A 13,643-nucleotide genomic window follows, 5' to 3' on the forward strand; every position below is an offset into this window, starting at 1 on the left:
TCGCCGCGGACCCAAGATGGCGGCGTGTGGACGTGTACGGAGGATGTTCCGCTTGTCGGCGGCGCTGCAGCTGCTGCTGCTCGCGGCGGCCGGGGCCCAGAAACTCCTGGGCCAGGGCGGCCACAGCCAGGGCCAGGGCCCGGGGGCCAACTTTGCGTCCTTTGTAGGGCAGACTGGAGGCGGCGGGCCGGCGGGTCAGCCGCTGCTCCAGCTGCCTCAGGCATCTCAGCTCCAGCAGCAGCAGCAGCAGCCACAGCAACCGCCTCAGCCGCCGCAGCCGCCTTTCCCGGCGGGTGGGCCTCCGGCCCGGCGGGGCGGAGTGGGGCCCGGCGGGGCTGGAGGGGGCTGGAAGCTGGCGGAGGAGGAGTCCTGCAGGGAGGACGTGACCCGTGTGTGTCCCAAGCACACCTGGAGCAACAACCTGGCGGTGCTCGAGTGCCTGCAGGACGTGAGGGAGGTGAGGAGGCGGGCCGGGGCCGGGAGGGCCAGGCCTGGTGCGGGCCCGAGGGTGTTGCCGGCCTTGGGCGCCGCTGACGCCGGTCCGCTGCTTCTCTCTCTTCCTCTGTGCTGCGCTCGCTCCTTCCCTCCCCGTCTCTAGCTCCCCAGCGCATTCCGAGAAGAGGACCCCACCCCCCCACCCCTCATTCACTCCTTGGTACGGGGGTCTGGGACTCAGACCCTGGCTCCTGGCCGCTGTCTGCGAAGGCCCAGAGCGTGTTTATGTTTGCTCCGGTCTTTTGTGTGATGCTCTAAGCACAGTGGCTCCTCGCGGAAGACCTGCTTAGAATTTGGCTGTTTAGACTTGGACAGTTCGTAGCAGCCCTTTTAAACGTGAAAAAATGGTTGGCGGGCGTACCTAAGCTGTTAAGAAATGATCTGTTTATTGGCAGTAGATAACGTTTGTTTAGGTAACTCAGGTTCTGTTCTGATGTGTATTGTAGTCAACACCGAATTTACTGTCTTTACCCCATTCTTTTGTAATTTAGCAAATTCCTGTTATCAAATAGGGTGTTGAAACTAATGTATCTTTTTTTTTCTTAATTTCTTTTGGTCAATTTGTAGTGAATCTCAAGCTATTACTCCAAGTAAATTAGAGTCCCAAAGCTTGAAAAGTTTGGGGGTGGGGGCAGCAGTCGAAGCTGTAATTCCTATACAGTATTTGTGATTGGGTTGTGGGATCTTACCTTTCTGACGTCTGAATATGATTTTAGAGTACCTTTTAATGAAATCTAGATTTGATACTCTTTAATGTGAGTCAGTTAACTGACATGTCTTCTCTTGATTTAATGCTGCAGACATATTTGAAAATTCTCAAAGTTTGGGAGCAACTCTGGTAGGGTTGTGGGATTTTTGTTTGTTTGTTTGCTTGTTTTTTAAGATTTAGGTATATAGAATTAGACCTAAAGGTTGACAAATAGAATGAAACTGCTGCTTGATACAGTTTTGTGTGGGAAGTTGTATCATCAGAATTCTGTTAGGTGTTCATGATCATGGGATCACTGGTTTGTAGAAAATTGCTAGTCTTGGCAGTACTCCCCCCACCCCCCATCCCACTGTGATACTTGCTCTAGTATTCTATACAGAGTAATTCATAAGAGGAAAAGACATAAATAATCCGAAGACAGAAAGGAAATTTCCTGAGCCAACAGAAATGTGGGGCCACAAATGACGTCTCATCTACAACATGAAGACTAGAAGGATAATTCATTGTCATTCTTTATTTTTCAGCTACTTCTCTAGTAGATACAGGTGAGATTCTTAACTGTCAGGTTTTTTGGAATTTTCTCTTTGGTCTTTGAGGATATATAATCGATGTTGGTCCCTCAGAGTAAGACCCTAATATTGGTGACCACTTTGTTTGTGGCTTATGGCAGAAATAGGACATTATTAGGCAAAGTGGCAAAAAATGGCCCATGCTTGGAGCACGTCTCTTTCTTTGTGTACATTAGGGACATTTGGAAACTTCCACTTACAAGAGCAGGCTTCCTTTGTCATGCAGTAGAAGTGTGTAGCAGCTTTATATAATCCATAAATAACAGATTTGACCACTTTTGGAGTCTGTTTAATTTTGTGGGTACTGTCTTGCATTACTTAGTGCAGAGAACCTGGCTTGAAAATGGAGTCCCTGCTCCACATTTGACTGTAAGATTCTCAGCAAGGATACTCTTTCTGTAACTACGTTTTTCCTCCTTTATGGAGGTGATGTATAAACTCTTTGAGGGTGGTTACTAGGTCCTTTATTTCCTTTGTAACTTTCCAGATTACTTAATTCAGTGATGCGACTCAGTAAATATTGCCAGCAGATTGAGGATGAATAAACTAATGAAGTCAGTTTTATGCTCCAGAGGAAGAAAAAGTGTCACGTAAATTGGAGTTGGGGGTATTTTGGGGAGCAGGGCTTTCCAAATTTATAATTTAATTTTCCTCTAATTTTATATACATAAAAGTTGAAAAAAGAGTACGTGAATGACCATGTATATTCTTTGGGAGGTGGAACTATTTTCTTTTTCTTTTTTTTAAGTAGGCTCCTTACCCAACATGGGGTTCGAACTCACAACCCTGAGATCAAGAGTTGCATGCTCTAGGGACTGAGCCTGCCAAGCTTCTGGAGGTGGAGCTATTTTAAACTCCTTTTTTTTTTTCTTTAAAGACAGCAAAAGAACATTTAATCCACTTAGTCTGAGAATTAGTTAGATCTGATTTATGTGTTTGAAAGAGCATACCTGAATTAAAGAAACTGCCTAGGCACATTTGAAGTGAAATTATGGAACATATTTTGTATTTGCTCTTTGCTAAGTAGTACTATTTGATAGGGAAGTTGATATAATGTGCTTCTTTATCCCTTTGGGTTTTCTTTGTTTTTTGTTTTTGTTTTTGTTTTGTTTCCTCTTTATCCCTTTGGATACGAATTTGGAGAAGACTGTTCTCTGTGTACTTGCTATTAGAATTATGGAAAGGCAAAGCATGTGAATATTTAAATGGTAGTAAACATTTGTATTTTGAAACAACATGGGGGTGGGGTATATAGTGTTAGGTTCAGTCTTGAGCTCAAATATTTTAAGATTCTACTGTAGTGTTCAAAGTTATGAGGTAATTCACTTACAAACTTTATTTGAAAGTATTTATAGCTACCTTTAAATAATTTCAACTGATACTTTCAGTTTGTCTAATGTATGGTATATCAACAAATTAAAAATCTGTGTGTAAACTACAGTAAGCCTGCATATGGACTATAGTTCACAGCTTTTCCTCAGTCACTTTGGCTGCTATTTTGAATGCTATTGTGTTATGTGAGGGATTTTTTTTTTTTTTGAACCCTTTCAGATGAGTCATGCTTTTTAAAAGGTCAAGTATACCCAGTGGGTCCACTATTAAATAGTAGATGTAATAGTACTAATAATGGGATAGTAGTCTTGGGTGTGTGTGTGTGTGTGTGTGTGTGTGTGTGTGTGTGTGTGTGTGTGTGTGTGTGTGTGTGTGTGTGGTGTTGCCTGTGTTAATGTGTATACGTGTATACATATATATGTTAGGTTACATACATGTATATACATATAGAACTAATAGTAGTGCTAGTCATAAAAAATGTTAACAATGTATAAAGGGGAAAAAGGAAAAATATACCCTGGGCTGTTCTACCAGGTGGAAGAATTAATAATACCAAAGAAAGAGAAGGTACTGCTATGTAGTTAGTATTTAATGAAGAGATAAGACATGCTTTATGTTGAGAGTAATCTTAAAATACTTTATGTATTTTTGGCTGAAATGACCGGTATTATCTTGTCTTTAGAAGTTTCAGATGAAGACATTGGTTTCTTGGGAGTTTATTAGTGATATGCATAGTTTTTCTTAGGGGTTTTTTTTTTTTTAGTATCTGTTTGTTTGTTTGTTTTTTAAGATTATTTATTTATTTGACCGATAGAAGACACAAGTAGGCAGACGGAGAGGGAGAAGCAGCCTCTCCTCTGAGTACGGAGCCCGATGTGGGGCTCGATCCCAGGACCCTAGGATCATGACCTGAGCTGAAGGCAGATGCTTAGCTGACTGAGCCACCCAGGCGCCCCTGTTTTTGTTAGGTTTAAAAAAAAAAAAACCTTTCTAATATGGAAAATTTCAAGTACGCACAGAAGTAGAATAGTATGGTGATTCTCCATGTATGCATCACCCAGCTTCAACTGTATCTACATTTTTTGTTCGTTTGGCACAGGAGTTGGGAGACTGGCATATTTTAAAGCAAGTCCCAGACACATGTCATTTCACTTCCTTTTTTTTTTTTTTCCATTTCACTTTCTAACTACTTGAATGTGTATCTTTGATAAGGACTTAAAAAAATTAAAATGTAGATATTTATTTAAGATGTATTCTTATGTATTGAACAGGAATTAACATTTAAACATTACAAACTGTAAACCCACTTTCAAACTCACAGATGAACATTTTTATTACTCTATTCTTTAAAAAAACTTTATTTTTGAAGATTTTTATTTTTCAGTAATCTCTATACCCAGTGTGGGGCTCGAACTTACAACCCTGAGATCAAGAGCTTTACACTTTGTCAGCTGAGGCAGCCAGGTGCTTCTACTCTATTCTTAACCTTAACAGTATCCTAAGATCATGTTTTGCACTGTCTGTATTATCTCATTTAATATTCTTGATAGTCCTGAGAGGTAAATGTCTTATTATCTTAGTTGAGAAACAGGCTCAGAGAGATGAAGTAATTTGTCTGATGTTACATCATCATAAGTAATAGACCTGGTATTCAGCAAGTTCTCTTTGACTTCAAAGTCATACACTTTGCAATCTACCATGGATGGTTGCAGCTAGGGAAATTGGTATGTGACTGTTGAGAATGCCAGGGCTTCAGAAATGGACACAAAATGCGAGGAGTCGCCTGGAATTACAATCCTCTTTTCTTTACTACTGAGAACAATTGGGTAGCAACAAGTCCTATCCACTCAAATACTGTAGATTTCTCAGGGAGACAGAACAGCATTATTAGACAAAGCTAATTTAATTTCTAATTTGAGCCCGTGATGAGCAGAATTTCTGCTTAATGAAAAGATTTTCAAATTCCATCTTACCTGAAGCAGGATTTGTACTGGTATAATGGAAGAATTTAGACATATTTCCCCACTGTGTTGAATCCATGGAACAGCACAGAGTGAATTAGGACTAGAGCTGGCACTTCCTCTAGCTAACCATATGACTGTGGGCAAGTCTTTTTACCACTTTGAGTTCTGGTTTCCTCGTGTATTAAATGAGAGGTTTGGGTAATACTACAATTTCTAAGATCCCTGTTACTTTTTTTTAAAGTTTTATTTATTAGAGAGAGAGAGCGCGCGCGCACACGAGCACGTGCACAAGTGGGAGGGAGGAGCAAAGGGAGAGTCTTAAGCTGACTTTGCTCTGAGCGCAGAGCCCGACATGGGGCTCAATCTCACAACCCTGAGATTATGACTTGAGCCGAAACCAAGAGCTGGATGGGTGCTTAACCGACTGCACCACCCAGGCACCCAGTAAGATCTCTGTTATTTAATCTGTACAAGTTTCCTATATTCTATGTATATGTTGTATAGTTTTTAGGATTTATAGGTATACCATCTCCTGATTCCTTATTCATTCATGGGAGGAAATAGTGATGTGAATAATGCAAATGGCAATTAATCCAAACAGTGTTTGGCTTTAGGATATCTTATGATTGTTTTGTTTGAGCCAATGTGAAATTTCCTCCAATGCTAACTCTCAGTGGTTGGAAGCAATCTAACCACAAAATCGAGGCGTTATTGATCTTTTATTATGAAAGAACACTAGTGCTTTAAGACACCACCACTGCTTACAGTTGGTTTGATAAATGAGATTGTGATCAAGAAACAGTTATTTAAGAGAGTGTCCGTTGGTGCTGTACAGACAGTAAATTGTTTAGGGCAATGAAAAGAGCCTAAAAATCCTAAAAAATTAGGATTTAGGCTTGAGTGGAATCCAGCTCTGCTACTCTTAGCTTAAAAGTTTTTTCTCCCTAAGGGGCACCTGGGTGGCTCAGTCGTTAAGCGTCTTTTGGCTCACATCATGATCCCAGGGTCCTGGGATCGAGCCCCGCATCAGGCTCCCTGCTCGGTGGGAAGCCTGCTTCTCCCGCTCCCACTCCCCCTGCTTGTGTTTCCTCTCTCGCTGTCTCTCTCTCTCTCTCTCTGTCAAATAAGTAAATAAAAATCTTTAAAAAAAAAAAAGTTTTTCCTCCCTTCAGTTGTGACTGTTGAACCATGTCATAAGTGAAGATACACATGAATTCTTGAGTTTGATGTGCTACTTATATTTTTCTAATATACATTAAACAAAAAATACATGGCCATTAAGTATACAGTACTAACACCTCTGAAATTATCTTTCTTACCTTCTATGGTACCTGCTTTGGAAAATACCAAGACTGGATTATCTCTTAAGATCCTTCTAGCTCTGATACTTTGTGATTCTGTGATCTGTAAGAATACAATTATGTGTGGGACACCTGGGTGACTCAGTTAAGCGTCGGCTCAGGTCGTGGTCCCAGGGTCCTGGGATCGAGTCCTGCATTGGGCTTCTTGCTCAGCTGGGAGTCTGCTTCTCCCTCTGCCTGCACTTCCCCCTGCTTGTACTCTCACTCTCTTTCTGGCAAATAAATAAAATCTTAAAAAAAAAAAAGTACAATTATGTGCAAGAGAATGAAAAATTAAAAGCACAGGTGAAAGGGGGAGATACTTTAAGAAATTTAGGGGGTTGTACTGATGAAAATAGAGTTTGAGAATTTTTTCAGAGTCCAGATTATAAAGGGTCTTAGAGGTACCACTGGCTCGTTCTCCAAGTAAAGCCCAGAAGTGGGATGTGTTTTTATTCCGACCTGAGATAAAAATATTCTTGCAGATAATTGAGAGTTACCTGTAAAATTCCACTGTCATTGATGAGAAATACTTTTCTAAGAAGTCTCTTAATAGAGTGCTTAATAGTGTATAGTTGCTTAATAATTCATTGTTCTCTGGAACAAAATAAAAATACTTGAACAGTCCAAAAGATGAAATGGTACACTTCTCTTCTGTATACTTCTAATGTGTTCAAAACCAGTGTAGTCAGCAACAATAAAAAAAACAAAACAAAAAACTTCACCTGTTTATATATTTGAAAAATAAGCAATTAAAATGGCTTATAGGATGTCATGCAAATTAATTTTTCTTCCTTCAGCAAACATTTATTGAATACCTACTATGTTAGACACTGTGCTGAGTGTTAGAGAATATAAATACCTGATAATAGTTTGCATTTATTGAAGGCTTTCTCTGTGCCCTGTGCTAAGGGACCAGATGTTTTCTAGGCATTATATCTCATTTAATCCTATCAGAGATGTATTATTATTATTTAATGAGGAGACTGCTTCGGGCCAGTAAGTGGTGGAATTAAGATTTGAAAACAAGTCTGTCCAGCTACAAAACAGCTCATTCCTCTTCCATCCCTGTGGTAGTCCAGTGTGGTAGTCACCAGCTCTATGTAGCTGTTGAGCATTTCAAGCATGAATAGTCTGAATTGGGATGTACTCTAAGTGTAAAAGACACACTTGATTTTAAAGGCTTAGTACAAAAAAACAAATGTAAGATAGCTCATTAATTTTTGTATTGATTATCCATTTAAACGGCAATATTTTGGATATATTGGGTTAAATACATTATTAAAGTCAATTTTACTCTTATTTTTTAATATGACTCTAGAAAACATAAATAATAGATGTGGTTTACATTTGATTTCTAATGGACAGCACTGATCTGGAAGAAGAAAAAGATATCTTTCCTAAAAATTATTAGTATATAATAATACTAATTATTAGTAAATAATGGTTCAGTCGGTTAAGCGGCTGCGTTCGGCTTGGGTCGTGGTCCCGGGGTCCTGGGATCAAGCCCTGCATTGGGCTCCCTGCTCTGCGGGAAACCTGCTTCTCTCTCTCCTGCGCCCCTTGCTGTGTGGGCGCTCTCTCTCTTTGTCAAATAAATAAATAAAATCCTAAAAAAAAATTAATGTAAGTTATGAAATAATAAGTACCATAAAAGAAGGATAAAATAAATGCAAGGGTATATGCTAGGGGAAGTGGTTGGGAGGATCAGAAAAAACTTGTCAGTACTTTTCATTCTTCTTAAGTTGATTGTTCTTATCATGAAAATCTTTTTTTTTTTAAGATTTTATTTTTCAGTAATCTCTGCACCCAACATGGGGCTCGAACCTACCACACTGAGCATGCTCTACTGACTGAGACAGCCAGGCTCCCCCATTTCATGAAATTCTTAATTTAGCTCCTTTAAAATGCCTCCTAATCTGGCATCATTTTCATGCCTAATTTATGAGTTGTAAGGGGTGCTCCTTCAGGTTGAGAAGAGCAATACTCATAAAACTGGAAGTCAGTAAGTGGTTCATCTTTATTTGGTTGAGTTATAGAAATTGGAAACTTACGAAGGAATCTCAAATGATGGCCCTTCAGAACTGTGCCAGTGCTAACTCTTGTATCTGCATTAAAATAGAGTGTGGAGGAACAAGAAGTGTGGACTGGAATCTAAAAACAATTAAGAGAACCAGGCATCTATTTTCATTCAGCTTTAATAATTTTACTGAAATTAGAAAATTGTATTAGATTGAACGCATAGTATTTATAGTACCTTCTAATGAAGATGTGAATATCATGTATAATTCTTTGTAGGGGGAGGAGTCATAGTGAAATGGGTGCTCACTTGAATTCCTGGATCTGTACATTTGTAAAATAGAACAAACTCTTAAATTGTTTTTGTGTTCCTTAAAAATAACAAATGTGATACATATTTAGAGTAAGTAAGATAAACAGTGAATGGAAATGATGTGGGAGAAAAATTATCCAGGAGAATGTGCATACAAGCTATAAATCAATTCAAATGCAAAGGAACAACAACAAAGAAGGAAAAAAATGTTTAAAGAAAGATACAGGGGGTACCTGGGTGGCTCACATGATTGGGTGTCTGCTTTTGCCTCGGGTCATGATCCTGGGGTCCTGGGATCGAGCCCTGCGTCGGGCTCCCTGCTCCATGGGAAGCCTGTTTCTCTCTCTGCCTCTGCCTCTCTTTCTCTCTCTCTCCCTGTCTCTCATGAATAAATAAATAAAATCTTTAAAAAAAAAAAAGATACAGAAGGTATCTAGAAAGGTTTCTTTTGTAACTTAAGTTTAAACTAGAAAGAGTCTGCAAGTCAACAGAATTCCCAGTTTCTACACTGTCCATCAGCTATGTAATGTGATAAACAATTGAAGTGAACAGAAACTTCAAGGAGGGAGAAGGGGATGTAATGGAGGGTTTTAATCATGAACAAATCTGCCTTCTGTTAATTAGGACCATCTACTCTGCACACCTATTTAACATAAGAAATAAAAATCAGAATCACAGTCCTGGATTCAAATCCCAGCTCATTTATCACTTACTCTGATCTTGGGCAAATTAATCTCTTCAACCTTCAATTTTCTTATCTATAAAACTGAGATATGAAACCCACTCTCACAGGGTTATGGTGAGGATAAAAATTTTTTAAAAATGTAGACCGTGCATCAAATTGCGTTTGCCCATAAATGGTCTTTCCCTTCCCTTTTTCTTCATTGTTGCAAATGAAATCATTCAAGATTAGGTTTTGTGGGGGCGCCTAGGTGACTCAGTTGTTAAGCGTCTGCCTTCGGCTCAGGTCATGATCCCAGGGTCCTGGGATCCAGCTCCGTATTGGGCTCTTTGCTCAGCGGGAAGCCTGCTTCTCCCTCTCCCTCTCCCTCTCCCACTCCCCCTCCCCCTGCTTGTGTCACCTCTCTTGCTGTCTCTCTCTCTCTGTCAAATAAATAAAATAAAATCTTAAAAAAAAAAAAAGATAAGGTTTTGTGTTCAGTGTGTGTTAAGAGAAATGTGGAGTGAATGTAATGTGCCACACCTTTATATAGTATTTCCTAGGCTCCTTGATGAAAACTTTAGTTGAACTTACTTGAAGAGTAAGGTCAATAACATTTATAGTCTTTTTGTTGTTGTTGTTTTCTTTCAGAATTTTATTTTATTTTAAGTAATCTTTACACCCAATGTGGGGCTTGAACTCACGACCCCTGAGAACAGTAGTCGGATTCTCTTCTGACTGAGCCAGCCAGGTGCCCTGAGAACATTTATAGTCTTTACTGAGTATTTAAAATGTGTGCACTTTGAGATTACGGAGTGCAAAGGAGTGAATTCTCTGGGTAAAGGAATTCAGTTCTGCCCAATGTTCTTTAGTTCTCTTGGCCTAAATGATGCCTAAATTTGGAGTATACTGCCTGTCAGACAAAGGAAAATCACATTCTTAAATAGAAGAGGAAAAGAATTAGTTCTTGTATTCTGAAGACAGCATTACTTAACGCAGATCCTCCCTCTGCAGAACGGAATGACTAAGAACATAGCTTTTTATTAGCTGAGAAAAAGAAGGCATTGATTCTTTTTGCCCTTTATAAAACCGGATAAATATAAAAATCACTGAAATTTTCCTGAAGATTGGCAACTTTTCAGAGGGAAAGTAATATGTCAGGACTTTGATATTGCTAAGGTTGGAACATTCTCTGGCCTGTGAAACAATCTATATTAAAGTAAGTTAATCAATGTTAAGGATAGTGCAAAATATTTTCAGTATGCAAGCCTTCTTTCTGAGGCAATTAGATAGCAGAGTTAGTTTTGAATAGTTTTGAAACAGTTAAAATTCCACAGTCATATTATTAAAACTGATTTGATTTATTAGGACCTCACTGTTTGCTATGTGTACAGATAAAAGTTTTTGGTGTGTCTGGTTGTTTTTGTTGTTTTATTATTATAAGAAGTTTGGAGAAATTATACCATTGTATATTGACTTCCACCTTGAAAGTGTATCTAAAATAGGAGAAATTAGAATAGTGGAAATAGAAATCAGAAGAGATTGGTGGGGTTCCCTTCTTCTTATGGAGACAAATTTACGTTCTTTAGTGCCGTGATCTCTGCCTCCTTCTCCAGCTCGCCTCCTGCTAGCTCATACAACATCCTGCCATCCCGTGTCCCCAGCCCTCCCCATACGTGGTGTAGTGGTGTAGGCTTCCTATACCGCCTTACAGCTTGTGAGTTTACAGAGTTTTTGTGTAAATAATACTTGTTGGTAAAGATTTTATATTCAGTGATTTGGGAATTTTCTGCACCAGCATATTGTTCAGTATCTTTCCCTTTGCATAACCCAGTGGCCCTCTCCCACTCCACCTCTTCTTTAGGCATGGTTTTCTGGCTACATTGTTTTTATTAGATTGAACTGAAGAGTTACCTTCTTTTTTTTTTTTTTTTTTAAAGACTCCATTTATTTATTTGACAGAGAGAGAGAGACAGCGAGAGCAGGAACACAAGCAGGGGAGAGGGTCAGAGGGAGAAGCAGGCTTGCCGCCGAGCAGGGAACCCGATGTGGGACTCGATCCCAGGACCCCGGGACCACGACCTGAGCCGAAGGCAGATGCCCAATGACTGAGCCACCCAGGAACTGAAGAGTTACCAATATTTGGTCATATTTGACTTATAAAAGGAGCAATTTCATATGGTTCAACCTAATAGTTCAGATTTTGAGTACATAATATCTGCATTTATAGCAATTCCATTGTTTACTTTTTTGTATCATCTTGAAATCTACAGTTAAGAGTGAGGAGATAGGATGAATTTGTTATTTTCGTGGAGAGTTTTACCTTGGGAGTCTTCCTGAAATTTTTTTCCCCCTGACCTTTTTACTTGGTTTATCTGCCCCCAGGACCAAAAGAAGAGAATCAGAATCAGTCTAGATTATCTTACACTTTTGCTCATTTGTAAAATATTTACTGAGCACTTACTCTGTGGGATAATTTGGCATAAAAAAGGTGACTTGAGAGTTTTGTTTCATATAAAATAATGTGTTCCAAAAAACTTTTCTTAACTCTTGCAGTAGTGGAAGTGTGGAACCAGGTACAAATATCAGAAAGGACCTTAACCAAATATACTTGCTTTTTTAAAAAATGAGTATTGGCCTAACAGTCTTCTCCCTAAATATTTAGTTAATCTGAGTCAAGTAAGTTGTTATCCAGTATGTGATTTATGGAACCCTTTTTTATGTCATTTATAGCTCTTGATAAAGTATACAGTAGATAGAATAAAAGCCTATTTTACAAATAAAAAAAAGGAATCAGATGGATTGTGATTTGTTCAAGTCACGTGTAAGTATTAAGAAAAAGAACTTAGACTCCACCCCAAATCTTTTTAAATGTAAAGCCTCTGTCTTTCTGTGTTATCACATTGCTTTTCCGATAAATTTTACATTTACATACATATTTTTATTTTGTTTCTTATAGCCTTTCCCATTTTTATTTAAATCTGTCAACAGATATTTGAACATACACTGTGTGCCTGTTGTTTCTTCAAATAGTTTTTCTGTCCCTACTCTCCTGGGCTCTAATTTTACATATGTTTAATTGCTTGCTATTGTCTCAAGTCTTGAGGAGATATTCTTCACCCTCTCCTCCCCACTGACAGTTGTTTTCTTTCCCCACTCTTTACTATTGCTGTGTCTTTACGTTCATTGATCCTTTCTTCTCTGGCTTTCAATCTGCTCTTAAACCCATCTCGTGTGCTTTTTATTTTCGATATTTTATTTTTCATCTGTAGAAGTTTGATTTGGGTCTTTTGTGTGTGTGTGTGTGTGTGTATGTATATTTATTTCTCTATTATATATATATTCTATGGAATATATATATCTTCCATTTCTCTATTATGTTCATGTTTTCCTGTACAGTTTTTTTTTTAAGACTTTTAAGTAATTTCTACACCCATCGCGGGGCTTGAACTCACAACCCTGAGATCAAGAGTCATATGCTCTACCAAGTGAGCCAGCCAGGTGCGACTTTCTTTCTTTCTTTCTTTTCTTTCTTTTCTTTCTTTTCTTTCTTTTCTTTCTTTTCTTTCTTTTCTTTCTTTTCTTTCTTTTCTTTCTTTTCTTTTCTTTCTTTTCTTTCTTTTCTTTCTTTTCTTTCTTTTCTTTCTTTTCTTTATTTTCTTTCTTTTCTTTCTTTTCTTTCTTTTCTTTCTTTTCTTTCTTTTCTTTTCTTTCTTTCTTTCTTTCTTTCAAGATTTATTTATTCATTTATTTATTTGACAGAGAGAGACACAGCGAGAGAAGGAATACAAGCAGGGGTAGTGGGAGAGGGAGAAACAGGCTTCCCGTGGATCAGGGAGCCCGATGTGGGGCTCCATCCCAGGACCCTGGGATCATGACCTGAGCCGACGCAGACGCTTAACGACTGAGCCCCCCCAGGTGCCACTTTCTTTATAGTCTTTTCTCCCCCGCTTCCTTTACAGTCTTGAGTGTATTTATAATGGCTGTTTTAAGGTCCTCATCTGCTAATTCCATCAGTTGTCATTTCTTGGTCTTTTTCTGCTGATTAATTTTTCTTCTTGTGGTCACATTCCTGTTTCTTTGCATGTGTGGTAATTTTTTTAAAGATTTATTTATCTTAGAGAAAGAAAGCATGTGCTAAAATGAGCAGAGAGAGGAAGAGTCGCAGAGTCCCCACTGAGTGGACCTCAAGTTCACGACCCCCAAGATCATAACCCCAGCCAAAACCAAGACTCTGGTGC

General features: G+C 38.9%; 1 protein-coding gene across 1 annotated transcript in view; it reads left to right on the forward strand.

Annotated features, from left to right (window-relative positions):
- Nucleotides 1–13,643, forward strand: part of GLG1 (golgi glycoprotein 1) — a 146,723-nt gene continuing 133,080 nt past the window's right edge. Inside the window, exon 1 of the mRNA XM_027617617.1 lies at nt 1–457. Within this exon, the coding sequence (XP_027473418.1) occupies nt 17–457 (441 nt within the window). The 5' untranslated portion in view covers nt 1–16. The remainder of the gene's footprint in view (nt 458–13,643) is intronic.

The sequence above is a fragment of the Zalophus californianus genome, chromosome 17 (assembly GCF_009762305.2).
Source record: "Zalophus californianus isolate mZalCal1 chromosome 17, mZalCal1.pri.v2, whole genome shotgun sequence".
Taxonomy (NCBI): domain Eukaryota; kingdom Metazoa; phylum Chordata; class Mammalia; order Carnivora; family Otariidae; genus Zalophus; species Zalophus californianus.